The sequence below is a fragment of the Prionailurus viverrinus genome, chromosome B2 (genome assembly GCF_022837055.1).
Source record: "Prionailurus viverrinus isolate Anna chromosome B2, UM_Priviv_1.0, whole genome shotgun sequence".
Taxonomy (NCBI): Eukaryota; Metazoa; Chordata; class Mammalia; order Carnivora; family Felidae; genus Prionailurus; species Prionailurus viverrinus.
In genome coordinates, this window is record NC_062565.1 from 120,408,288 (window position 1) to 120,435,984 (window position 27,697).

Sequence of the window (27,697 nt, forward strand, 5' to 3'; positions counted from 1 at the left end):
CTTGCAGTAAGAAAGGAAGCTTATATAGGCACAGAAGAGCTACAGTGCCTGAACTGAAAGGTGCTCATGTGAACTAAGAAAATTAGTCCTCATGGGGCGCCTGAGTGGCTCAGTGGGTTAAGCTTCCGACATGGGCTCAGGTCAGTCCGACGTGGGCTCAGGCCATGATCTCACAAGTTTGTGAGCTCGAGCCCCGCGTGGGGCTCTGTGCTGACAGCTCAAGAGCTTGGATCCTGCTTCAGATTCTGTCTCCTTCTCTCTCTGCCCCTCCCCCTGCTTGCGTTCTCTCTCTCTCTCTCTCTCTCTCTTTCTCTCAGAAATAGATAACCATTAAGAGAAAAAAAGAAAATTAATCCTCATCAACCCCAAACACACGGTGCTACAGAGGAGAAAAGTCTTGAGAGAATTCTCCCAGGCCCTGAACTTGAACCCCTTGCAGAGGAAGAAGAAGCTCTAACCTGAACCCCACCCTCAGGCCCCAGCCGTTTTGAATCTCTCTGAAACAAACCAAGCTAAAGCCAATTCAATTGTGGGTAAAGGGGACAGGACCCACGCCACCGAGAGGTGTCCGTCCGCACTGCTCTTGGTCACCTCTGGGTGAGTGGTTGTAATCCCTTAAATCATACTCGAGTAAACTTGAAATGAATTGACTGGATTAACTGATGTGAAGCACCCAGAGTAGAAAAATATTTGCAAGAATTATGGTGAATGTCGAGGAAGCATAGCTGGGAGTACACCTGTTGAGGCAGATGGCCTGAGTTCCAATACAAGGCACTTACTTTCTGTTGGTGACTTTGGAGGACAAGGTCAATTTCTCCACGTGCACAATTGGGGCATTGATGCCTGGCTTGTGGGTGGCTGTGAGCACTGGTGATAAGGTCTGTAAAGTGCTTGGAGCTGGACCACAAAAGCCGCCACCTTACTGTCACCAGCACAACACTCCCTGCTCGCACCACACCCCACCTACACACACACTGAGGCTTCACTTATCTTCACCTTATTTACTACTTGGGAAGAGCTAACTATCTGGGTAATTCTTGATTTGGGGCCAAGATAAAATTTGAAAGACTATCCAATTACCACCTTGTTCCAGGCATGGTGAATTTAAAGATGAGTAAGCCCCAACCAGCCTCAAGTAGCATACTTCCATCTAGCAGGTAAAACAGACATCTATTAATGATTTTTTATGATACAATGAACTCTGTAATAGAAGCATATTTGCAGAACTATTTACTTTGGCTCAACCAGTCCAGGGTGGCTTCCTGAGGAAGAGAGGTTACCTTCGGTCTTGAAGTTTGTGCAAAAATTCCTGGGTAGGTAAGGAGAGCCTCAGAGCCATACTAAACAGAAGGATTAGCATTAGCAAGGTTCCTTCCAGTGGCTTTCTAGAATCTTTATGATCTAACCCCTGCTGGCTTCTCCAGTCTATGTTCCGTCTCCAATCTAACACCAAACTGTAAAGGAGATTTTTTTTTTTTTGCATTATTTTTTTGATGATTACATTTCCTTTTTTGTTCTCTTTCCAGACTGGCCCTCTTATTTATTTTTTTTTTTTCTCTTCTACTTTTGATCTCTTACTATTCTTGGTCCATCTGATAGGAGTTTCCCCCTACTTTATCTTCCAGTCTTTCAGCTGGATTTTTCATTTCTGTTGCCATTTATTTCTATCTCCATTCCTTTTCCTCTCCCCTCCATCAGCAATCATTTTTGCATCCTTTAAGATTTTATTTTTAAGTAATGTCTACACCCTACATGGAGATTGAATTTACAACCAGAGATGAGAGTCCCATGCTCTACCGACTGAGCCAGCCAGGTACCCCATTCTTGTATGTTTAATACAGCTCTTTTTTTGTTGGTATGTATTTTCACAAAATGTGTATTCTTTTTTTTTAATTTTTAAAAATGTTTATTTATTTTTGAGAGAGACAGAGTGGGAGCGGGGGAGGGGCAGAGAGCGAGGGAGACACAGAATTTGAAGCAGGCTCCAGGCTCCAAGCTGTCAGCACCGAGCTCGAGGCAGGGCTCGAACCCATAAACCGTGAGATCATGACCTGAACCAAAGTCAGACACCCAACCGACTGAGCCACCCAGGCACCCCCTACAAAATGTGTATTCTTATTTTGCATCCATCTACCTTTCATTTATATAAAGTGTATTGTCGCATATATTCATATTCCTAACTTTCTCTCCACTTCTAATCTCTACTTCCTACCTTCCCTCCACACAGTCAGTATTACAGGTTAACATATTATCATGTTAGTGTTCCGTGGTTGCTGTCACAAATTACTACAAACTTGGTGGCTTAAAACAACAACACAGTCCTGTAGGCCAGAAGTTCAACACTAATTTCGCTGAGCCAAAGTCCAAAATGCTCTCATCTCAATACCTGTAACTGAATCACATCTGCATGGACTTTTTTTTTTTTTTTTTTTTTTTTTTACAAATGCGGTAACATTTACAAGTTCCAGAGATTAAGATGCGGACACATCTTTGGGAGCCATTTATTAGTCTACCACAAATATCCACTTTTTTTTTATACTCGTCATAAACATATGGACACATATGGAACCTTTTTTTTTTTTTTTTTTTTACAAACTAAAATGGAGTATTTTATTCCATTGGAATGCTATTCCCCCAGATAAATTCATTCGTCGAGGATCTTTTTATTGGATATAGAAGTATGAGGAGAAAGTTGTTATCTTTTAGCCTCTTCAGGGCATGTTTCTACTGCTTTCTGTCCCCATAATCTCTCAAGAGAAATTGGGATAATTTTGCATGTTACGTACCTTTTTCTTTTCCTGGCTGCTTTTTGGAATTTTCTCTTTGAGTTTCAGTAGTTCCCCTATATGTGTCTAGATATGTGTCTATTTGTATTTATACTTCTTGGGGTTCACTGAGCTTCTTGAATCTGTAAATGTGTGTGTTTCATAAAATTTGGGAAGGTTTGGGTCATTATTTTTTCAAATGTTTTTGTCTGTCTCATTCTTTTGCCTCCTGGAACTCCAATTGCATATGGGTTAGAAATATACATTTAGTTATATATATGTTAGCCTTTCAGATTGTGTCCCACAGATCATTACAGCTGTATTTAGTTTTTCTCTCTGTTCTTCAAGTTGGATGATTTCAGACTGATCTAGCTGAAAATTCATTGAGTCCTGCTTTTGTCATCTTCAGTCGACTGCTAGCCCTTCCAGTAAATGTCTCACATGTTATTTTTCAATTCTCAAATTTCTATTTGATCCTCTTTTGTAGTTTATACTTTTCCTATTTGCTCATTCACTGTGAAAATTATTTTTTTTTTTACATTCTGGAGCACCTTTTTAATAGATGCTTTAAAATGCTTGTCTGATATTTTAACATTTGGGTTATTTTGTTTGGTTGGTTGTTTTTGCTCCGTGCCAGCACAGAGCCCAACGTGGGATGTGAACTCACAACCCTGAGATCAAGACCTGAGCTGATATCAAGAGTCAGACACATAACCGACCGAGCCACCCAGGTGCCCTGGCATTTTGATTATTTTGGATTCAGTCTCCATATTGCCTTTTTTCTTATGTATGAGTCATATTTTCCTGTTTCTTAGTATATGTAATAACTTTGTATCATAGCAAGGACATCATGAGTAATATGTCACAGGGACTCTGGATTCTGTTGTATTCTTTCCAATAACATGGATTTTTTAAAAAATTTCACTAAGAGTTCACCTGCCTTGACTCAAACCTTGTATCTGTTTCCCTAGTGGGAAGCAGCTGAAATTGCCATGCATTTTGTTTGTCCCTGGCTGCGATGCTAGGAGTCTGCCCCATGTATGTGTAGTTCACAAGCCAGCCAGAGATTTAGGCAGAAAATTGGCCTCCACCTTTCTGAGTCTCTCTGGGATTTTCCCCTCCTCTCCATTTCCAGTAGCTGTGGTTGTTCTAAACTCTGCCCTCTGGGTTTTCAGGAAGTAAAACTGACAAATCTGGGCTATTAGCTGCCCCATAGGGCACTGACTGGGTCTGCCCTTATACTAGAAGCCATAAAAAAGGGAATTTAGCCACTGCTATTCTTTTTTTCAAGTGTTGATCACCACGATCCTCACCACCCCCCCCACCCCCATCCCCAGTTCTGTCTACCTTTGGTTACTGTTCAGTGTCTTTAGGTAGCTGTTTAAAAAAATTTTAGGCTTACGTTTGTTATCTGCAAGATGGTTAGTCTTGCAGAACCTCCTAGTAGTTATGCTGTATTTTATTAAGCTAATAACCTGTGTTGTATTGGGTGAAAAATCTCCCATACAGTCAGTTCGTTTGAAAAGCACTGCCTTTGAGACTTTTCATGAGTTCTTAGAACCAAGATCCCTAGAACCACCCTGTGTCTGGCATTCCTCAAATCTGATTGCTCAGCAAACCCTTTAATTCTCTGAGCCATCCAATAGCTTACCAGTAAATTCATTTTTTTTTTTTAAATGTTGGCCATAGGTCATTCGGTTGTACCCAAATTACCATAATTGGTGCAGTATTATCCAAATTTTCTACAATGAACATGCTTTCTTGTCCTAATACAGAAACAACAACAACAACAACAACCAATAACCGTCATTTACAAATAAAGACATCATCTATAATTTGGATACAGAGGAGGGAAGCTGGCATCAGCTATAGCTCAGTGTCATGTCATGAAGTCATATGATTTCAGAAAATGAATACAGCAGACCACATAAACGTTCGACATTTGTTCGAAGTTAAATTATTGTTTCAAGATGATGACATAGAATGTCCAAACCAAAAGTCTTAAGAACATCTCATTCTATTACATTTTGCAGCTGAGGTACTTGAGGATCAGAGGCTAAAAGTATTTTGATCAAAGCTACAGACTCAGAAAATGATAGAGAGGAGAATCAGGGTCTGCTCTCTCGGCCGCTACTCTTTTTCATTTATAAATTACCGGTGTTGCTGGGTACATAATTAGATTATTCATAAACTTTAAGTATTATCTCTATTTATCTTCCTCAGTATGTTTAGTTTCCACAATCCTGCATCAGCCCTGTAGCAAGCAGCTATAGCACCCAAACAACTCTGGGGAACAATCAAAATAAGGACTGAGAAAACATTCTTAGTAACACTTAGGAAAAGTTCGATGAGAATCACACAAAACCTTCCAAATATACAACCTAGTGACATAGGCTTCCTAGTTAGCGTTTCAATCACCTCACCCCCTTCTCCCCTATCACCATTTTCCCCCTTAATAAACTAGGTTTTCCAATTAAAACAGATTAACTTTACAAGCTACTACCTACAGTCTTTATGAATTCATTCCATTCTTACTCGTCTAGTTCCTTATTTTCTTTCTTATTCTCTTCCCTCTTGCCAACCTTTCTTTCTCCTTTGATTTTACCCTTGATATGCTGGGATTGTATCTTCTTTGGCCCAAACCTCTCTTCAGCTACAACTAATTTTCTGCAGTATGTTTAAAACCATATGCTATGTAAGCCAAGACTAGACCTATATGTTCCCAAGCTGCAGCGGGATGATGGTTCCTGAGTTTTCTCCTATTTCTTAGCTCCCAGTTCCATCCTTTGGGCTTTTTTTCTGGCCCCAAAGGTGGGGACATTTTTAAAGTTTTCAAATTAATAGTGGTTTCCTGGGATGCCCTAAGCCTCCAGCTAAGTCCTAAGAGATGTTAATTTACGCCTGCAGTTCTCCACGTGGCTTTCTTTTAGGTATGTCGTCCATACAGTTGCTTCTTGAAACTTATTTCATTTGATGTGTTCATTTCAGGACACATTAGTTTAGTGATTCCAACACGCAAATCATTCTACTAAGTGCTGTGTGGTTTAGGACAGGAGAAAGTAATAGTTAAGAACCTTTCCATACACAGTTATTTCCATACGAAGTTCTCTGTAATAACTATAGGGGTAAACACTTTAAGCAACCATTCCATGTAATCCTCGTAACAATATCACAGTATTATCACAATTTGGCTGGCTCAGAAAAGTAAGTAATTTGCCCAAGGCTACAAAGTGAGCTGAAATTTGGACTCCGCTCAGCTAGCTGGTCCCCACCTCTCCAAGATGTAAAATGTGCCCTGGCCCAGCTTCTCTTCCCAGCTCTGGTTTTCCAAGTAAGCTTGTTGAAGTTCAACTCCAAGATCTTTTCTAGCATTTAATCTGTCCTACATCTCTTCCTTCTTTGACGTCTGTTACAGGCTGAATTGTGTTCCCTCAGAATACACATGTTCAAGTCCTAATCACGTCAACACCCTATTTGGAAATAGGGCTGTTCTAGATGTAATTTGTTAAGATGAGGTCATACTAGAATAGGGTGGGCCCTTAATTCAAGATAACTAGTAGCCTTAAAAAATGAAAAATTGGGGGGGGGGGTCACCCAGGTGGCTCAGTCGGTTAAGCATCTGACTCTTAATCTCAGTCCAGGTCTTGGTCCCAGGGTCGTGAGTTCAAGCCGTGCATTGGGCTCCACACTAGGTATGAAACCTACTTTGAAAAACAAAAGAAAAATTTGGACACAGACATAGATAAGGAGACCATCACGTGAATACTGGTGTTTCATACTGCCATAGCAGAACACCAAGATTTCTGGCAAGCCTCCAGAACCCAGGAGAAAGCCATGAGCAGATTCCCCCTCACAGCTTTAGAAGGAGGCAACCCTGGAGACACCCGATTTCAGACTGCTTGCCTTCAGAACTGTGCAATAATAGCTTTCTGTTAAGTCACCCAGCTTTTGATATTTTGTTATGGCAGCTGTAGCAAACTAATACATCTACACCTAGATCAAGAACCTAAATTTCTACTGCTCTCTTTTTCTGCCTAAAACTGCAATATTCCCTTTCTCCGTCTGTCCAACTTTTTAGCATGATGAAGTAGAACCAGTCACATTGTTCCCAACTTGAGAGGTGAAGAGTCATCGCTGAATTCTGTGACCTCTCATCCGCATCTGGGCAATCATCTGAATGGATGTAGGGTTGGAAGCATGAGCTTTGAAGTCCACTGGGCTCACATACCAGCTTCAATATTTACCAGCTGTGTGATCTTCAGCAACTCTCTGAGCTTGCTTTGTTACTTTGTTAACGGGGGCTAAATAGACCACTGCCACATAGGCTCTCAAGGACGATCAAGGGAGAAAATACATGATAATTTAGCACCCTACTTGGCATATAGAAAGTGCTAAACAAAATTACTTATTATTGTTTATTGTTCCTAAAGCAAACTTCAGAATTTAACTTTCATGTGTATTTCAGATGCACACTGGGGTACAGTCTAGAAGTATTATAATCGGTAACTGGCCTTTAGTCTCTATGTAACCATTGTCTTCCAACTGTTGGCAATATCTAAAGTTGAAAGGAGGTAAACTTAAACAAGTGAACTAGGAGAATTTATATTAAAGATTCCTTGAATTACCAGTGTGTCCTTTAAGCTCACTCCTGGGATTAGAAACAGCTATATTACTAGAACTTTAAAAAACAAAAAAAAATGTAGCTCTGGTTTTAAGGAGAGGTTTATAACTGATAGAAAAGGTATTTATAAGGTGAAATATTAAGGCATAGACCCATGATATTTTAGACTACCAGCTTCTAGAAGACAGAAACCAACAACATAAGCTAAAAGGTACTTGTTTTCCCCCTATGTAAATACATTGTTTGGGAATGATTATTTTCCCCTTTTACGTATCTTGAGTTTTTTGTTTTTTTTTTTTTAATTTTTTTTTTTTCAACATTTATTTATTTTTGGGACAGAGAGAGACAGAGCATGAACGGGGGAGGGGCAGAGAGAGAGGGAGACACAGAATCGGAAACAGGCTCCAGGCTCTGAGCCATCAGCCCAGAGCCCGACGCGGGGCTCGATCTCCCGGACCGCGAGATCGTGACCTGGCTGAAGTCGGACGCTTAACCGACTGCGCCACCCAGGCGCCCCACGTATCTTGAGTTTTTACCAAATTCTCACATTCTAAGATTTGTTTTGGGGGGGCGCGTCTGTGGCTCAGTTGGTTAAGCGTCTGACTTCGGCTCAGGCTCAGGTCATTATCTCACAGTTCATGAGTTCAAACCCCACATCTGGCTCTCTGCTGTCAGTGTGGAGCCCACGTCACATCCTCTGTCCCCCCCTCTCTGCCCTCGTGCACGTGCGTGCACACTCTCTCTCGAAAATAAACATAAAAAAAAAAAGATTTAGGGGCGCCTGGGTGGCTTAGTTGGTTGAGCGTGTGATTTTGGCTCAGGTCACAATCTCACAGTTCGTGGGTTCAAGCCCTGCATCGGGCTCTGTGCTGACAGCTCAGAGCCTGGAGCCTGCTTCGGATTCTGTGTCTCTGCCTCTCTCTCTCTCTCTCTCTCTCTCTCTCTGTGCTCCTCCCTCACTCTCCCTGTCTGTCAAAAATGAATAAAAAGTTAAACTTTTTTTTTTTTTTCCAATTTGGGTTTTGGGGGGGAGGGGAAGACATCTAATATGAAACCTAATGCTTAGCATATTAACTTTTATTAACTTTAATTACACATTTGCTGAAACTACTGCATTCTCTTTCAAAGATACAAATGTGGTAGGATAATTTCCAAAACAGCCAAGGAGACATCTGTGCCTCTGCCCTTCCTCTCCATTTCTTTCATCTTCCCTGTTTGGGATGCTTTTAATTGTTCTTGTTGTGTTTTCCCGTTTCAAATGTTGCCACAGCCTTCAATCCTTTGTCTTTCCACATCATCCCCACTCTCTGACCCCCATGCCGCTTTGTACCTTCCCTGTGGCCTTTAGGTATTCTAATCTTCGGTTCAAATCTTAATCCGGCCACAAACATGAGAGTGGCAGGAATAAATCTCATCCTTAAAAATCCTGCAGCTTTTTTTTTTTTTTTTTAAGCAAAAGTTAACTAGGTAACTAAATCGCCAACTAAGTGAGCAGCATCCTTTTAGGAGGAGTTATGAGTAGAAAGCAGCAGCTCAACACTTTTAAAATGGAAATTTGAAAGCACACACAAAGCTAAAAAGGAACTATGTAAATGTATTAAACTTCCAGTCTCTCTCTGTTCTGGTTAACTCTGCCCGCACCCATGTTACCCATTTTTGTTTTCTTCACAGACTTGGGGAGTCTCACATTATCTGCTCACTGTATCCATGGTGCTGGCACTTATCAAACACCTAATAATTGCTGACAGTGATAGGCAAAAGATAGGATACAAGAGGCAGAGAGGGAAAGATTAAGACCTAAGGTCCCTGGGTGGGGAAAAACACAAGTTTTGGAACAATGCAGAGTGTAGGCCCACAGCAAACCCCCTCAGGCACAAGGGTCCTCTTAAGAATCTAACAGACACTACCCACCCTCCAGATTTCCCTCAGAAATCTGACAAAAGGCCTGACTAAAAAACGAGACCACAACACCGCGTGACCCACCAGGAAGGGTATGGCCATAGACCACCCCTCATACAATGGAAACGAGCCAATCAGGAATGGACAACCCAGCGCCTAGTTATCAAGCCAATACGGATAGGAGCAGAGAAAGAACCAGGGGGAAGGGAGGGCAACCAGAACCTCATAAAGCAAGTACCCTTGCCTACGATCCTGGGCATTCACTTTCGAATGCCACCTCTCTGAAAAGAGGGCTTCCATACTTTTCTTCCTTTCTTACATTCTAATAAACTTTTGCCTGCTGCTCATTTTATTTTGTTTCCACCTCTTCATTCTCCAAAGCCGCAAGACAATGATGAACCCTGGGTATTGACGTAAAAAAAAAAAATCGTGCAACAACAGGCTTGGGGGCTTATCAGGAGAGGAAGTTCAAAAAATAAAATAAAAGGCAAAAGGACTACTGACTATATGCGGCCGTATTTCATATGTTTGCGTTTTGAAATGGGGACAGGAGAATGACCAATCAATGCAAAATTCAAAATGTTGCTTCCAGTAAAAGTCAGTTTCAGGGATCTCAGATTCCACTCCTAACTCTTCAAGGTCTGTATGGCGAAATTCATGCCGGATTTCTCAAAGACTACGTTCTCTCTTTACTGTATCCCGAACCCAGTTCCTGTGTCTGGCGCGTCGTAGGCGTTTTAAATGCACCTAATGAAATGCACCTACTGAATCCCGATCTGCGCGGGTTTACGAATTTCGGGAACAATCTGGCGTTAAAAACAAAACAAAACGATTTTAGAACCAACTGCATTTAGAAACTGTAACCAACCACCTAACCAGAGGTTCCACTTTAGTCATACAACGCCGGTAAAGAATTTGCGGCGTACTTAGCAGTGAAGACGTGCTGGCTTTCGTTTCACAACAAAACACGCACAAAACGACACACTCGCAGACGTCTAGAATAACTGAGAAGCGATGCGAAAGCGGGCCGTGCAGGAAGGCCCAGTTAATGGGTTCGACAGGAAATTACAAGGTACTGACTTAACGAGGAAGACAAGGAACCAGGGAGCTAAGACCACGCAGACGCGCGCTTGGCCGTTCTCGCGCTCCGTAGAACCCACTCTCTGGGCCTCCGTAGGCCACGCCCCTGGCGGGGAAGGACGATGTGGGGCTGCCCGCGTTAGTGCCTGTTGCGCGTAACAGTGACCGGCCGCGGAAAGTCGGAAGACTAAGAGTAATCTTGCCTCGGATTGGCCTCAATCCGGAAATAGAAATTCTCGAGGCCCGGCACCACCAGAGCCACCTCTTTCGTGAAAGGGAGTGCACATGCGCCTAGGGGTGGGGGTCCTGGGAAGCCCTTAAATACCGTCATGCGGGCGCGCACGACCTCTTTCCCTGCCGCCGCGGAGTCGCGCGGAGGCGGAGGCTCGGGGTGAGTTGAACGGTACTGGGGTGGTGGTTGTGGTGCTTTTGGGAAGGATTGGGCTTGCGCGGAGTTGTTTGTTCAACTGCTGTCTTAGTTTCTTAACCTTTTTTTCTTTCTTTGCGTTACAGTGCGGTCAAGATTCGGCTCCATCCGTAACCCACCGCCATGGCCGAGGAAGGGTGAGTCCAGGGTCGGAGCCGTGGGGGCGGGGAAGGGCATGGGCAGCGAGCCTGCTGTCGGGTCTCGGGGTCAGCCGTGGCCTCCTAAGGGCGCCTCCTGTGCCTCGTTTGTGATTTTTGAGTCCCAAGCGGTCCGGTGGTGCGTGGGGAGTTTAGTGATGGTTTTGACTTGCTCCGTTTTCAGCATTGCTGCTGGAGGTGTAATGGACGTTAATACTGCTTTACAAGAGGTGCTGAAGACCGCCCTCATCCACGATGGCCTGGCACGTGGAATTCGCGAAGCTGCCAAAGCCTTAGACAAGTACGTGTATCAGTCTCAATACTGTGGGTTGTTGGAACCGGAACAAAACTGCAGCCAAGGAGAGAAAGCGTGAAGTTCATGGTGTTAGCACAAAAGTTCTGAATGGCATCCGTTCTACAGGAAACCTAGGAAAAGGTATCAGAACTCAGATCTGTGTGGCCCACCTAAAGTATGTGGGTTCGTTTGGAGTGGGGATGAGCGCTTTATTCTTAAAGCAAGACTACAGTGTTTGAATGATGACTTAAGTTGTCGGATACCCCTTCACTCTTTCTGTGAGTGAAACCTAACAGTCTGACAAACCTGTAGGTTGTGGGGCTGATTTCACTTAGAGGGCAGATAGGTAACCTCGAGTGAAACTAGAGGATTTCAAGCTAACGTTGCAGAAGCAACTGGACTTACAAACGAGTTCAGAAAGTGGTAGCCGTAGAAACCCACGTAAGTACGAAATATTCGTAAAAACACCCGTTTAGGTTTTCAGTTATTTAAGTGGGCAAGACAACTGTATGTGTTCGCTATTGGAGTGGAGCATCCGTGCCCTTTAGGAATTTCTTACAGCTGGGTTAAATTTTAAGATCTCTTAGTTCGCCTTGGTGTAGACTGGCTTCTTGAACCCAGCGAAGTCGCACTTTGCCGGAAGCCCATCAGGTCCTGGCGTGAAGCCCCTGCGCTGTTTGTACAGTGGTAGTGCTGGGCAGTATTAAGTTTTTAGGCCTGTAGCCGGTAACGACTCTCATATCGTAGTTCGTTTCTCATACCGCCTTTTAAATGTGTAAGTGGCTCTCAGGAAAGGATTTTTCTTTGGCCACAGATGGGTAAACCGGTTGTATGTGAAGTTGGTATTTTTAGGGAATCACTGCAGGCCTGGTGGTTCTAAAGACGTGTGAATATATATGCTTTTTGACCGGCTTCTCAAACTGAGGCAGTTGTGGTGTTCTCCAGTGGGGGTGCTGCTTGTGTTCCTCCAGTGTAGCCATTGCCAAGATAATTCTCTTAAAGTGTCGGTAGTAGTAGGGTCAGATGCGAGTTGCGGTTTCTGTTGGATTGTGCATTTCAGGCGCCAAGCCCATCTTTGTGTGCTTGCATCCAACTGCGATGAGCCTATGTATGTCAAGTTGGTGGAGGCCCTTTGTGCTGAGCACCAGATCAACCTAATTAAGGTAAGTTGTCCATTTTTTGGAGTTGAGAGATGCTTTAGCTTCGTGAAAATAGAGCCAGTTAGGGTCATGTTTGGGTTAAAGCTATTATACCAGAGCAAGTTCTGTATAAAAATGGGTCATTTCTGGTACTGTGAAAAACATGGCTTAAACTTGGTATTTTGGGCTAGTTTACGGGAATGTTTCATTCGTGCAGAATGAATTGCTAATTTTGGTATTGGTACAGAAAAAAGTGGCAGTGCTTCTGGGTGATTTTGGTGCTGTACATGATGACAACTGGCTCCCTCTACTGAATTGCTATGAGGAAATTGCCATGTCACCCTATCTGACTACAGCTACCGTCTCTGTTTGACTTACTGTGCTTAGTATTAATGTCTGCTAATATGGTGATCTTTTTTTTTCCCCCCTCTTAATTCCGTCCCAATAGGTTGATGACAACAAGAAACTAGGGGAATGGGTCGGCCTCTGTAAAATTGACAGGGAGGGAAAACCCCGTAAAGTGGTTGGTTGCAGTTGTGTGGTGGTTAAGGTAAGTCCGTTTTTATCTCTGGGTTGAAGGTTGTGCTGGGAAACTGCGTAATTCTGTACTCAGTTTTCATTGTTAAAAGTCCAGAACCTCAACGAAAAAGATGTGTGATTTTCAACATTCGGAGTCCGTTTTCAGCTTTTCAGAAAAGGAAAATAGGCTGTAATGAAGCCGGCCAATGAATCTGCTTAGCTGAATGTGTTTCTGCAGAAATTTAAAAAACGCTGGCAATAGGAACGCCATGTTACGAGCCTTAAAGACATTGAAGTCATTAAGGTCCCTGAAAATGGCTACAAGAAATTTTAGTGATGGGAAACATTTTCATAAGACACGAACTAGTTTTGTAAAGCTTCACCATAACTAATGCTAACAACTTGGTAGAGTTATTAATGTTAGTCAAAAAAAATTGCTTTTTATTTTTTAGGACTATGGCAAAGAGTCTCAGGCCAAGGATGTCATCGAGGAATACTTCAAATGCAAGAAATGAACAAATAAACTTGACTCTTGTTCCTCACCTGTTTTTTTTTAATTTTTATTTTATTGGGGGCAGTAAAATGAGGTCTCTGTTAGCAAAAGACAAAGGATAATCATTGTAAAATTAGCCAAATTACTAGAAGCAGGTTATTTGTCTCCTGGTGTCTAAATGAAGGCCTCCTCCAACCAGTAAGTAACTTCAGTGTTGACAACTGAAAACAGAATGACCTGAGTAAAGTTGGCTTTGCAGTGATCAGTTCGTGACAGCCAGGGCTTCTTGGGTGGGTGCACATTCACCACAACTGAGGCTAGAACAGCCTAGGACCTGGAGTAATGGGCTGAGGCTGGTCAAGGGTGGGTGTGTCTTTACAACTTGTGACAGCAGACTGAAGGTCACATAAAGTATTAAAGCTCAGAAGCAGGATACTCAAGTCACAATCTGGGGGGGAATTAGTGATGACCCATGTATTTCAATAAGCCTGGAACGAGTTGATTATATTGGTTTGAGCATGAATTATTGAGCTAGGTAGGATTCGTGGAAATACCACAATTTCATGTAAATTGGGTATACTTTAGAGTTTATCTTCTATAGTTTCCCAGTATTGCCATGCGGTTATGGGAGCACATGTGAAACAACTAGAGCCAGATGGGTTTGTAAGTTTAGGAGACAAGCAGGGGAGGGCAGAAAATCCCTTGCAGGCTCTGCACTGTTGGGCTCTAAGCCACCCAGGTGCTCCAGGTGTGTTGAATGCTCAGTTGTATGGTGTTCTTCTGCATGTTGGGAATTTACAGGGTTAAGCCCTTATCTAAGATCTACTTTAAGTTCTGTAGCCATCTCGGGTATAGCTGAAGGCTAGTTGTCCTCCATGTGGTAACTACAGTGGTGGAGTGAATGGCCTCAAATGAAATTTGAGCTAATTATAACAAAGCATCATGGGTAGTTCGCTTAGATAATGTAGCATGGGGTCAATCTGCTAACATTAAAGCAGCCAGACCCAGCTGGTATTTAAGGGGATGGGTTTGTATTTACTTTGAATTCTGGTATATGCCAACATCTGAAACACTTACTCTGCATCTGGCACTGTTGGAGCTGTTGATGCAGTAGGAAAAACCCTATCTTTCAAATACTAGGTTTGGTGGTTTATGTGAAATGTAGTTAGTGTGAGGGAAAACGGCTGTGAGTATAGAGCTTTGCGTTTGATTTTTTCGCTGATGCTAGTCTGAATATTCCCTCCCACTGACTTAGCTTTTTTTTTTTTTTTTGGATTACCATATTTACTGTTCCTTCAGCTGCAAAACATAGTCAAATCTCTTAAGGAATATTCTATCCTTGATCCTACATCTTCCTTTAAGTACTACCTTAGTATGGCACTTCTTCAAAATCCTACTAGAGATGGTTTCCATCCTCTTATTCTACTTCATTGTTCTCTTTTTTTTTTTTTGTCTTCTGTCCTCAGGTAAAATGTCAGTGTAGTCACCAAGACCTCTTTCTGGTCAAATCCAGTAGTTTCACAGCCTTCTTCTTTACCTCTTGGTGGCGTTTTCTAGAATAATTTTGTCTGTACTTTAACCATGGCCAGATTCAGTCCTCAGCCCCTTTTGCTGCTTTGTAACAGAATTTGGCTGTGGTCCGGTTTACTTCCGTGCAGCCTTCGTGGCCTGGGACATCCTACTCCTGTAGCTTCTACTCTAGATTTCCTTTCCTTTCCAATTTGAGTTCTCTGTTTTGTGTTTGATTCACTCTAGATAAATGGTGTGCACTAGGGGGTATCCCGTGAACACCCATTTGTAGCTCAAGTTTTGTATGCCTCAAAGTGAACATCTTAAAATGTTTCTGGTTAGAATGTAGCATTCTTGAATATCTAGTGTGTATCAAGCGCTGCACCAAGCGTTGACCTCTACTTTGTACCAACTTAAGGCGGTGGCCTGGGGCATCCTCATCTCCAGCCTCTACCTTGTATAGCTTGGGCAGACTCTTCAAGGGATTGTGGTGGCCCCTCGGCTAACTGCTGTGAGTCACGGCTCCATTCAGTCAGTCCACACGGCTCTTTGTAATTCATCTGTGGGCTCATTCTGCCTCAAGTGCAGTTTTCTCTACCTGACAGTCTTCTACTCATCCTTCCAAACCCAGTTTAAATCCAACAGTTGGGATTTGCCTGTAGCTTCTATGGGATTCGCAAGGGAGCTCAACCATGGTGAGGTGCCAGGGTAGAAGCAGACGTCTTCATTTTTCACTGGGGAAAATGGTAGTTTTGTGAAGCCAGTTGCTGTGTGCACTTAATCTTGAGGACTAACCTCATGGACCCAAACAGATCCCTGAGCTAAGCACTTTATACTGTTTTCTTGCTCTGGTGGTCAGTGACTTTCATTCCTGTTCACTTTGGCAATAAGAAACCTCCAAGCCGAATATTCCATTTTCTTTGTCCTTAGCTTAGTTTTTATTTTTGCTTGGTCCTGATTTTATTAAAATTTCTATTACATGTATTGTCTTGGTAAGCTAAATGCTTTTAAAAAATGAACCAGGACATCACAGAGGAATTGTAAAAGCCGAATTAAGTTGGGATGTGTTAAAAACAGGAATTTGTTCATTTTCAGCTGGATTGTAGAGGCAATGGAACCATTATTTGGGCAGAGGTGTTACAAGTCCTAAAAAAGTGGAAATACCATTTAAGGCTAATGTAGTCCTTAAGTTGGCGGTAAATTTTTTTTTTTTTTTCCTTTTTAGGTAAGTATACAGAGTTAGGTTCAAGGGATGTGTTAAGCACAAGCAAGCTTTTAGTTTCTCTTCCTGTACGCCTGAGACCCTTGGAAAGAGGAGGTGAGGCTGTTTAGCCAAGGAGAGGAAAGGAGCACAGCTTTCAACGCTCCAGACTGAATATAGGACAGGCTGAGAAGGATAAGACATTATCTTCTCAGCCAGGATCCTCAGCTCAATCCACAAGCCAGAAGAGAACTTCCTAGTAGTAAGTTCCAGCAAGAGCAATGGGGGCACGATGGCTGGGCTAAGGAGGTGTCCAACACCAAGGCCATCAGACTCTCATCTTCCTGTATGGAACCTGGAGTGAAGCCTGACTCCTTGTTGGGGGCAGAGGGGTCTCACTTCTCTCAGAGGGTGATGTGGTATTTGGGACTTTGGCCACATGTTAATGCATCAGAGTGTTCAGAGGGATTCAGACTGGTGCTTGCTCCCCAGGCAAAAATAATTGTGAGTCCTTTTTAAAAAAACACGGTTTATGCTTCAAGTAGCATCAGCACACCTAAATTCAAACTGCTTTATCCCAAGCATGGTGTTGAAGCCAGCTTTTTATCTAAAACCTGCACAATCTAACTGAAGTCTGCTGCTTGAACTTGCAGTACAATCTGGCTTTTCCTTGGAAACTTTGAAAAGTGAGGGAGCAGGGGGTGCTTGAGGATTCTATATCTACCCAAAAAGGGCAATCTTCTCAATTCCCTCCTGGTTTGCACGAAGCATGTGTGAAGAGTATTCCTCTGCTTTTCTTTGGCTCCGTGGTCACTGACCATCATCCTCACGTTCCTAATTTGATTTCTATGGCAAACTGGCTTTGGAAAGTGCCAGAGAGGAGACAGAGAAGTACTTTTATAGGTAGAAACTCAATCTCTTTCAGATCTCTTTATTGAACTCAAACTAGATTGTGAAATGTGCAAAGGTAGAGACACTGGTGATCATCCTGTGACCCTGCCAACCCAAGAGGTCCCATCAACTCTTCGGGTTTTTGATGATAAAGGGAGAGAAAAAATGTAAACATCAATTCAGAATGCCCTTAGTTATGGACACACATTTATTGACCACTTACAAAGGAACGAGTGATTATAGCTATTAGTATATTTACCACAGGACTATTGGAAATACTTTTGTGGGTTGAACTAGGGGAATGATTAAGTAAAATGTGTTTCAATTACATAACGGGATATGATGATGCCACAAAAATGGACAGTATGGAAGGACATTTGTTACTATATTTTAAAGCAATATTAAAAATGTATGATAGGACCACATTTTGTAAAAAAAAAAAAAGTAATATATAAATATACATCGAGGTTTTAGTGGTTGTTTCTTACAAGGTGGGTATGTGGGCTTTTTGCTTTTTTTTTTTTCATTCGACATATGTTGCTTTTGTAGTAAGAAAACATATTTAAAGAAAGGAAATGATGGTATAGGGCTCTCTCAGGGTTAACATTAAGTACCACAAATATAAAAGTTTTTTAAAAAAATTAATGTTCTGTGAACAAGTGCCTTTATTGACTCGTCTAGTAAAATAGTTGGGTAAAGCACAAAAAAGGCTGACCTCAAACTTAACCAGCAGAGGGCAGTAAGAAGCTGGCGCCCGGTGAGGGACGAATGGGGGAACAAGCCCGATAGGCACTAACCAGGGTGCTCGCTTCGGCAGCACACTGACTGAAGTTGGAACAACCCAGAGACGAGCGCTGACCCCTGTACGGGGATGACACATCAGTTCGGGAAGCGGCGCGAACTACAGCAGGCTCCTCATAGGAAAAGGTTCTTCTCCCACTCTTGGAAGATCAGTGGGCTTTAGTTTACTACTGGCTGCATTTGCTCTTTGCCTTGCTACTGCAGAATCCACAGTCCCTAGCAGGGAGGTCATGATGTGCCAGGAGGCTGTCAGGAGAGGCGACCGTGGTTATTTTATGTACAACCGAGAAACGGAAACTCTTGCCACCGTTCCCAGAGGAAAAGGTTTGGGTCCATAATTGTATGCTTTTGTTAGACTCCTTTCTCTTCCATTACACTGAGCTTTGTGGAGAGCTGCCTGTCCCAGAGCGGGCCTGTTTCAGGCCTGTTTTGGAAAATGGGCGTCGGTTGGAGAGTATCAGGGCAGCGGAGGTATTTTGGAGATTACAGAACACAGAGTGTTCTCCGTGGAACACTTCCACTTCCACACTTCCACTCCGTGGAAGCATTGACTTTGTTCCGCGCTGTATCGCTGGGACCTTGCTTGCTCTGGTAGGCCCTCCAAAATCTTTTGTTGGATGAACAGATTTGACCTTTCAATCTACTTAGCGAGGGAGGGAGGTAGGTAGGTAGTGGGGTTTCTTCTCAAGGCTTACACTCCCCAGCCCCTTTTGACACATGAATTTCTCATGTTCCTTTTTTTCTAGCAACAGTAGTCAATCTCTCAAGCGGGGCCTCTTTTAGACTAGAACGGTGCCAAGCTGTCTCAGCCTGCCTTCGCTCCAGCTCCACTCTAGGGAGCAGGGCAGAGAAATGTATCCTATCACAATATGGGGTACAGAGCTCTAAGAGTCTGAGAAATCACTTTAAAAGCCACTTTGAGACCTGGGAACAGTAAAAAGCATGTGAGTTCGGTGAAACTATTTTTACATTGCAATGATTTCTTTTTGAAGCCTATTTATTAAGACACATGCCAACAGCACGGTATTGTACAGGCGATGTGAACGAAACCTTACACAAATGTAGTATTTGTCTTTTTATTTTCCCTTCTCTCAACTCAGCTGCCCCCGACTAAAATTTACAAATGGATATAAAAATCCTGTTTGTACCTGGTTGGCTTGTTAGAGAAACACTGAGTGAAAGGTCTGTGACATTTCATAGCACTGCCACCAGATTAACAGGAGCAAAACGCACGTAAAGAAAGAAATAGCTATGGGATTCGTAAGGGGGAAATAAAATATTAACATACAAGAGGCTACAAATTAAAAGCCCTGTCTTCGCTTTCGGATCCGATGCTCAGATATACTCGGTGAGTTGCAGGGGTCAGCAGATGTTTTGCTAAGTGGGCGCAGGTTGTGAGTCGCTGGGAGGTGCTTCCCCACACGTGGATTATAAAATGATGCAGTTATGCCAGTATTTCAGAAGGGAGTCCCCATGTCATTCTTAAGAAGAAGTCAGAACCTTCCCTACTCTGACCCACAAGCTGCGTTTCGGAAGGCAGCAATGCTCACTGCACCACCAACACCACGCCACGAGCTGAATTCGGGAATCACCCAGTCCGAAATCTCATATTCTAAATTTCCGTCCTGTAAAGAATCTGGAAATTTTACTCTAAAACATGCAAATGATAGCACACATCATGGGGGCCATGCTGAAGGGCAGACGGAGGATTCAGAACTTTGTCTGGAGAGCGATCGAGGTTTATTAAAGCTTGCAGGTTTTTAAGTAGCTGTGATCAAGGCATAAAACTCACACTTGTTATGACCTTCATTGTTGCCTACGATTGTCACGTGAAGCGCGCCTCCTTCAAAGCATTCCAGGTAGCATGGCGGCCATCTGGAGGGCTGTTGGAAATAGAGTGCAGGACAGATGTAGGTTTGGCTAACATTCAGTTACAGTTTGCAGCTATTGGGTTGGGTGGCAGTAAAAATAAAACAGGTAAGAAACGAGCTGGTCTTCAAAGAGGCTTCTCTGTTTTAGTAACACCGCTCACTGCGTTTCCCCTGTGATAGCTTGAGAACAACGGGCAGGGGTTCCTGTCATGAAGCAGAAACCGGCCCGAACAAGGAGACCCAGTACTTTCTCGCATAAGGACAACTTGAAAGGAGGTGTTCGGTTTATTTGTGGCAAGTGAAGGTGACGTTGTGAAAGCAAGCTCTATTTCGGTGGGGGTGGGGTGCGAGTAGAGAAGAAGAAAGAGGAAGGTGGGGGGCGGGGAACAGGGGAAAAGAGACAGAAGAAAAGAGGAGAAAGAGGTGTAGGGGCCAGGGGCAGACTGCCTCAAGATGGAACACTTTGGCATGAAGATTATTTTGAGTTCAAGGCCATCGAAACCTAGTAGATTCAGGGAAAAGCTCTTTACCTCCCCAACAACTGTCTAAACGGATGGAGGTCTTGCTTGGTCCACAAGGAGAGCTGTCACCACAGAGAACTACATTATGTAATAAGAACTAGGTATGATAAACAGGGAGGAAACTGGCAAGGCCTGTTTGATCAAAGTCCTTTGTGTCCCATTGTTTCCGAGCGGCCCAACAAACAGCCGTTTACCAAACATTTAGTCTTTTTCATCTTCCTGTGCATTTCATTTCTTCCCTTTGGAGTCCCGGGCCCCTACCCCCTTCTCTTCAGTTCAGGATGACATATACCCCTCATTTTGCCTGTGTTTTGAATTTCCATGTCTGTATGGATTTCCTGTACATAAGAAATTAAATTTGATTTTCTCTTGTTAACCTGTCTTTGGTTAGTTTGATTCTTGGTCCAGCCAAAAGGACGTTGATGGGCAGAAGAAATTCTTCCTCCCAGACAGAGGGAAGGAAGAAAGTAGAGAGAGGGAGGAGAAAAGGAAGAAGGAAGAGGAGGAGGAGGAGAACAAGAAGCAGGAGGAGGGGAGAAAGGAAGAAGGAGAGGGAGGGAGGAGTGGGAGAGAAATACATGTTCATGTTGTTATAACGTAGTAGGAAGAATTTATAATTTTTTTTTTTTTTTAATTTTACTTCTGAGAGAGAGACAGAGCGTGAGCAGGGGAGGAGCAGAGAGAGGGAGACACAGAATCTGAAGCAGGCTCCAGGCTCTGAGCTGTTAGCCCAGAGCCCGATGCGGGGCTCAAACTCACGAACCGTGAGATCATGACCCGAGTGGAAGTCGGACGCTTAACCGACTGAGTCACCCAGGCGCCCCTGGCAAGAATTTATTAGTTTACTCCACACGTTATTTTCTTCAGTGACAAAAATGAGAAAATGTTGATATTCGCCTTTGATTTTGGAAGGTCAGCAATCACTTAACGTTGTAAGTCATTAGTTGAAAATACATATACATGAGCTGAGTATCAGCTGACCAGTCCCACTCGCATTGCATTGGCTAGAGGCCCAGTACTTGTCTTTCCTGGTGATCACAGTCTCAACTTCAGTGGTCTTTTATTGAAATGGAAGTGCTCGCAATCATTGCCGGTCCCCACCCTTGTACTTGTGTGCTAAAAATTCTTCTCAGCAAAATAAAACATTATAGCCTACCTATATGGTTAACTCCATCTTCCTTGTAAGGCAAATTTGGAAATTAACTGCCAGTTTGGATGAGTGATACAAACTCTTACTTAAGGAGAAAATACATTTAATAATATTTATATTACTTTATTTAAACCGGAACACAAATAACCAAGCACAGTCTTCCCAACACACAAATAATATATAACAAAAACAAACCCCATATGTAGAGTTGAGTGGGCGAGCATGTCAATTGTTCCTTTCAGCCTTTAATTCTGATTCTTTGTTGGCTTGATGCCTTGATGAGAGTTCAACTGTGCAGAGAAAGAATAGACCTTTCTTTCATTCTATCATTTTGTCATCTTAGGCAATCCGTAAATTGCTGCGTGTCTGATTTGAGTCCTTTGAAGAGAGACTACCAGCAAGGGGTTCTTACATAATTCTGGGCTCTATTTAAGAATAATCATTTAGTGCAAAAAAAAAAAAGTATATTTCTATTATACTTATCATGATCACCTCCCAAAGTTAGCTTATTGCTAAATGGTACAGAATTTAGGGAATTTTAGTATTTTATATAATGACACAAGTGCCTTCTTTAATATTGTCATCTAAAGTAATCATAATGGCAATTGTGGTAAATTGTTTTCTCACGGTAGCTACCTTGCCTCTATCACCATTACTGGTTGTGTTATTTTATTGAGGTAACTATGTGGGCTGACCAAAATGTGACCTTGCTATTTTCTTCCTATATTTCTGGAGAAGATGCTTTCTCTTGCCCAGAGAGAATTAGGTCTGGAGTTTAGGCCTGAAGTGGCTACATTTTCCCATGGCAGACTCCACTTTGCAGTTGGAATCTGAATTTTTCTGAGGGAAGGACCTGAGAAACGTTTTTGTTTGTTTGTTTGTTTGTTTGTTTGCTTCCTTCCTTTTCCAGCTGAGAAGACACAGTCCCAAATCCCAGGGCATGCCCCAAGAAGCCTTTGGATACGCGAATAAACTAAGAGATCACAGGATTTGTCACTTTGTTGAAGATGAAACTATTCTGTGCTTAATATGTAGAGGGATTATATTTGTAAATTGCTATGCGTAAGTGAAAAATATCAATGATGAGAACCGCAAATATACTGTAAGTCCATAAACACATTTTACTGCCTGAAAAATAAGTCAGTGATGGCAATTTAGTTGGCTCCCGCAAGAGGAACGTACAGATGTGGGAGATTGTTTATACAAAACTAAAATGTGCATGCATAATCTTCCACAGGCCATCCCTTTACAATGCTCTGCACTTGGAGTTTGGCTGTGCGATATTTTTCTGACCTGCACTTGTTCCATATTATCCAGGCCAACAACGATACAGAGTAGTGAAGGTTCCCAAACTAGAGATCTACAGTGGACACCCTTGTTGGGCCCTCGATATACAGATGAACTAACCGATTCAAAGACATGTCTTTAAAAACAAACAAACAAACAAACAGGGAAGATAAGGGGAGATATTTGTCCAGAAAACAGTGATTTGAAGAAAACTTGTCTCAAAGTGAATAATGACGATGCATTTTACAAACGGTTTCAGCTAGCTGCTTTATCTTGCCATTAAATAAAGTAAATAAATTCGTCTCACTTTTCAGAAGCGGTTATAAATAACTTTAAAGGAGGAAGGAGCATTACCGTCTATAACTGATTGGTAGGGGACTTGGACTTTTCCTTTTAAAAATGGTTCTGGATTAGATATCCAGTGTTCAATATACTGTTGGCAGAATGTTGCTAATGTTTGTCAAGAAGAGCCTACCCCTTGGGGCGCCTGGGTGGCGCAGTCGGTTAAGCGTCCGACTTCAGCTCAGGTCATGATCTCGCGGTCTGTGAGTTCGAGCCCCGCGTCGGGCTCTGGGCTGATGGCTCAGAGCCTGGAGCCTGTTTCCGATTCCGTGTCTCCCTCTCTCTCTGCCCCTCCCCCGTTCATGCTCTGTCTCTCTCTGTCTCAAAAATAAATAAACGTTAAAAAAAAAAATTAAAAAAAAAAAAAAAAAAAGAAGAGCCTACCTCTTAATGATCTCATTGAGTTATAAGCATGAGATGTGGATTCTTACCCTAGGCCAGAATTCAGTTCCCATCCACACAAATCCGAGGAGACAATTGCATTCAAACATCAGTGTTCATGGTTTGTGAGCAAAAATAAATAAATAAATAAATAACTTTTGAAAATATGGAACTCTCTGGTGAGTATGCTTTTAGATCCTAAGAGTTAACGTTGAATAGAAACTTTTGAAACGTTTATTTGCTCACTTGTCTCTGTACCTTGGTAAAATTCCACAATAAAACTGTAATTTTCGTCACCGTTGAACTTGCCTTCCACCAGGTCTCTGCCCGGTGACTGTTTCTAAATTCGGAATCGTTGCAGAGAAATCAATTTCTTGAAAACACTTTCGCTACCATTAAAATTCAACACATACAATTGTTATTTTTAAAGTTTCAAAATGCTTTATTTATGTTTCGTTTGAAAAAAAAATAAGTAACTGATAATGGAAGCAGTATTTAGACAAATCAGAACTGCCACCTTAACGTCTCGATAAACACTCCCAAACTCCTACAGTAGCTTCTCTCTAAAACATATCTAATCTAAAACAAAATTATTGTGGCGTCGCCATTGTGAATAAAATTGGCCTTCATCTACTGGGTGAGCAAAGTTAGGAGAGAGCCAGCATTCTCTAGTTGGTCGTTTTTATCCATTCCATTCCTTTGTGTTCCTTTGGAGGGTGATTTCATTACATTCTGTGCCATGAACAGAAGATGGCAGCATTACTTCAGACGTTCTGGAAAAGACGGCTGCTAATCCCTTCTGAAAAGAGAAGGTTGGGAGCCGATGGAGAGTAGAGTTAGAGTAGCAGGTGCTACCGTGTGTCTATCAAGCAGGATACACAGGAAACAAATGTGAAATAAAACTGTTTAATGCCTCTGAATGCTGCAGATTTTTACGCATATTTTCCAGTGTGGTAGTCCCTTCCTTTGTAAAAATGAAATGGGTCAGATGTTGAGATTTTTATGGGATTTAGGAAGCTGTACATGCCTAACAAAGAACTTGGCCCTACAGCTGTGGGATTTTCAATCTCTGGTGTTTTTTTGTTTTTTTTTTTTTTTATGGAGAAGTAATTTTCTAAGAACACTAAACACGTATCTGCTTTCTTTCTTCTCAAATTTCTAAACAGACTTTAATAATAAAGAACAAGGAACCTGGATTTCAGATCGATAAAAATGCATATATGCACCAGCACTAGAAGTACTACTAACTGCTTTGTTAAATGTTAATGTGGGAGAAAGTGATTAGATTAGTAAATCCGTGGGCCTCCACGTCTCTGGACCTCTGTTTCTTTTCAGTATTGTTTGGTACCTTTCTTGGCGGAGGCAATTTCAAGGAATACAAACATGTAATGTGCAACCTGGATATATTTTGCTGCAATCCTGAAAAAGATACATATCCGTAAATCAATCTACATGCACTCTATGTGTGACGAACTTGGCATAATCTTTCTCAGCTTCCTTTGGGAATTTTAACCAGCTATTAGAAGAGTACCTGGAGAATCAAAATTTATTGGCTTTACAAAAAAAAAAAAAAAGAGGAGAAAACAAAGACCTAAATAGAGAAGGGTTTTTTTTGCTACTTATGGTAGGTCTTTACCCTGGTTAAGAAATAAAAGATTCCAAGGATTGTTTTATTGTATTTTATTATTATATTTTAATGTTTGTTTCTTTTGAGAGAGAGAGGGAGACAATGTGACCAGGGAAGGCGCAGAGAGAGAGGGAGAGGGAGAATCCCAAGCGGCACAGAAGCAGACACCAGGCTTGAACCTTGAGATCGTGACCTGAGCCGAAATCAAGAGTTGGATGTTTAACTGACGAGCCACCCAGGAGCCCCTCCAAGGATTAATTTAAACTGGAGAATTGCATTCCAGCCTTTACCTTCATTTTAAAATTCTACATATTTAGACGTCTTATTTAAAATATATTTTAAAAAACTGTACCTTTAAATATGGATTTCTATTTCTCATTTTAATAAACCTATGAGCTTTAATTTCCTCATGTCTCATAGAGTCTGCTTCATAGAGTTATGCTTGTTGTTTTTGTTTTGCTTTGGTTTTTGTTTTTTTGTTTTTTGTTTTTTTGTGTGTGTGTTTGTTTTATTTTTAGAAAGCAACCCTCCCACAATGGCATCAATTTGACTTCTGTGTACTAAACAGAACGTTTTATTAATAAGCCAACTCTTTTTCCATTAAAATACAGGGTTAACAAATACATAAATATAGCTTTTATGGGTTGACCAGAGATTCAAAGGTGAACTTGAAATTTAGTCCACGACTTGGCAGCTTATATCACTGACAGGGTTACTATATCAGAAATAATGGCTTGAGCGTGAGTCTGAATAAATGAAAACCATAGATGTTTAATCATAACTCAGTAAGAGCTTTATCCTAGCCTCCATATGTAGTAGGAAGGGAATATCTAATCTTAAAACCTGTTCCACCTTTCTTTTTCAATGTGCTTTCTTTCACATTGTGAAGAAAGGAACTGCTAGTTTTCATCCCTTTTGACATACTAAGGACTTTAAAATGAGATTTGACAGAGGTTTTTGGTAGGTTTGGAGGACCAACCAGTGGGCAGCAGATTTGTTAGTAGAAGTTGTGGTGTTCATAATCAAGTCATTTGGAAAGTGATAAGTCAAGCAAACACAATGGCTTCCAGTGTGTGTGCACATGCACTCACACGTGTACTGGTTGTTTCGGCCCACACTGACTTGGGTATGAATCCTGGCTTTGCCAATTAGTGATTGTAAGACCTTACAGAAGTCATTTAGGTTCTATAAACCCCAATCCTTTTTCTCTAAAATAGGAATACTAATAATATCTTATATCTTTTTTTTTAAATGAAGATTAATTAAAACGATATGTGTCAACTGCTTAGCCCAGTGTTCAGAACATAAATGGTGATGGTTATTATTATGATGATACAGAATTATCACAGCAGATTTAAATAAATATACGTGTATATAAAATACAATTAGATCACTTTTGTCTTTGCAAAGCCCCAGGCTATATAAAGATAGTTTTAAAATCTGTTAAAAACTTGGATATCCCTTAAGGAATAGGTTTATACCTTTGAGTTACATAGTGCTTGAAACAATATATTTGTGTAACCGTCTCAGAAAAGTTTTATAAATAGCTTTCGAAGGCCATGAACTTTATTAGGGTCCCGGTCCTAAGGGGTTCATAGAAGCTGGTCTGAAGATTATTTAGAAAGATTATAGAAAACTGTTCTGCCCAGTGGGAGTTTATGTCTGTTCAGATTCCTGCTCTTGACTTCAGCCCTCAACTCTGGCTTTGTGCTTCTGTAGATAGTATGCATGTTAAGAGCATTGGCCGTGGCTGTGTGGAGACATTACTCTGAACAGCATTTCTCAAACGGGACATCCATTCTTGCACACTACTTGCATACTGGATGTTTAACACAATGTCTTACTTTTTATTTGTGTAGGATTTTTTTTGTTGTTTCCTAGGGAACAAAACAAATTTAAATATTTCCAAAATCTAAGCCTTCTGCCTTGAATGCTCCTTGATTTTTGGGTCTGTTGTGCTTTTTTGTTGTTGTTGTTGTGTTTTCTTTCAATGACAGCTTAGGTCTTTGAACAATGAGGTCAGATAATCTTATCCCTGATTCTGTCTGCTTCTCTCCCTGCACTTTCTTACCTGCTCTAAACCCTCATTTGCACACCCACGCTAGCTTAGAGACTGCATCCTTGATTAAGACTCTCTTGAAGATAGGAGGCATCCTTCTATGCTTTCCCCGATGCCTAATGTGATGTTTTATTTAAAAGGTATTTAAGAAATGAGAACATGAATATGAACTGTGGTCGTATTTTGTGTATTGGGGATACAAGCACTGCCAAATATAATTAGGATAAAATGGAGGTTCTTCATTATGGAAAGATGACAGTTGAATTCTATGACAGGGGTCATGTGTGGTGCAGACTGAGCAAACACACTCTTTTCACCATTATAATTTAGGCTAATCTATGAAAGAATTACACAGAGAGCTACTTTGCATATTGAGGAGATACCATGTTACTCTAAGGGTGATAGAAGCCAAAAAGAGTAAGTTTGAATAAGTGTAGAGGCAAAATGTAAAACGAATAGTGAAAGGAAGCCACAAGTTTTGAGTAAATCCCTAAACATTAAAATTAACGTGAGCTGTCACCATCTTGTTTCTGCCAAGATTGAGCAGTTCTATTGAACAGGCAGAGCCCAGCCTTGGACAGCAGGGCAGTTCTTATGCTCTCAGGGGCCATAAAGAATGGAAGGTATCATCGTTACAATTTTATAATTATTTTGTCCTTGTTCCCAGCACCCTTCATCATCC

At 41.8% G+C, this 27,697-nt stretch overlaps 1 protein-coding gene and 3 non-coding genes across 4 annotated transcripts; all 4 read left to right on the plus strand.

Annotated features, from left to right (window-relative positions):
• The first annotated feature begins 10,649 nt into the window (after positions 1–10,649).
• RPS12 (ribosomal protein S12) lies at positions 10,650–13,424 on the plus strand. The gene is made up of 6 exons (XM_047860733.1): positions 10,650–10,756; positions 10,879–10,929; positions 11,114–11,230; positions 12,285–12,387; positions 12,812–12,913; positions 13,335–13,424. The coding sequence occupies exons 2-6, from the start codon at positions 10,916–10,918 to the stop codon at positions 13,395–13,397; spliced, it is 399 nt and encodes a 132-aa protein (XP_047716689.1). The 5' UTR covers positions 10,650–10,756; positions 10,879–10,915; the 3' UTR covers positions 13,398–13,424.
• Positions 11,458–11,530, plus strand: LOC125166925 (small nucleolar RNA SNORD101). The gene has a single exon (XR_007152624.1). It is a non-coding gene; the product is annotated as a small nucleolar RNA SNORD101 (small nucleolar RNA).
• Positions 12,644–12,720, plus strand: LOC125166940 (small nucleolar RNA SNORD100). Its single transcript, XR_007152639.1, has one exon. It is a non-coding gene; the product is annotated as a small nucleolar RNA SNORD100 (small nucleolar RNA).
• Positions 13,079–13,208, plus strand: LOC125166936 (small nucleolar RNA SNORA33). Its single transcript, XR_007152635.1, has one exon. It is a non-coding gene; the product is annotated as a small nucleolar RNA SNORA33 (small nucleolar RNA).
• Positions 13,425–27,697: the final 14,273 nt, after the last annotated feature.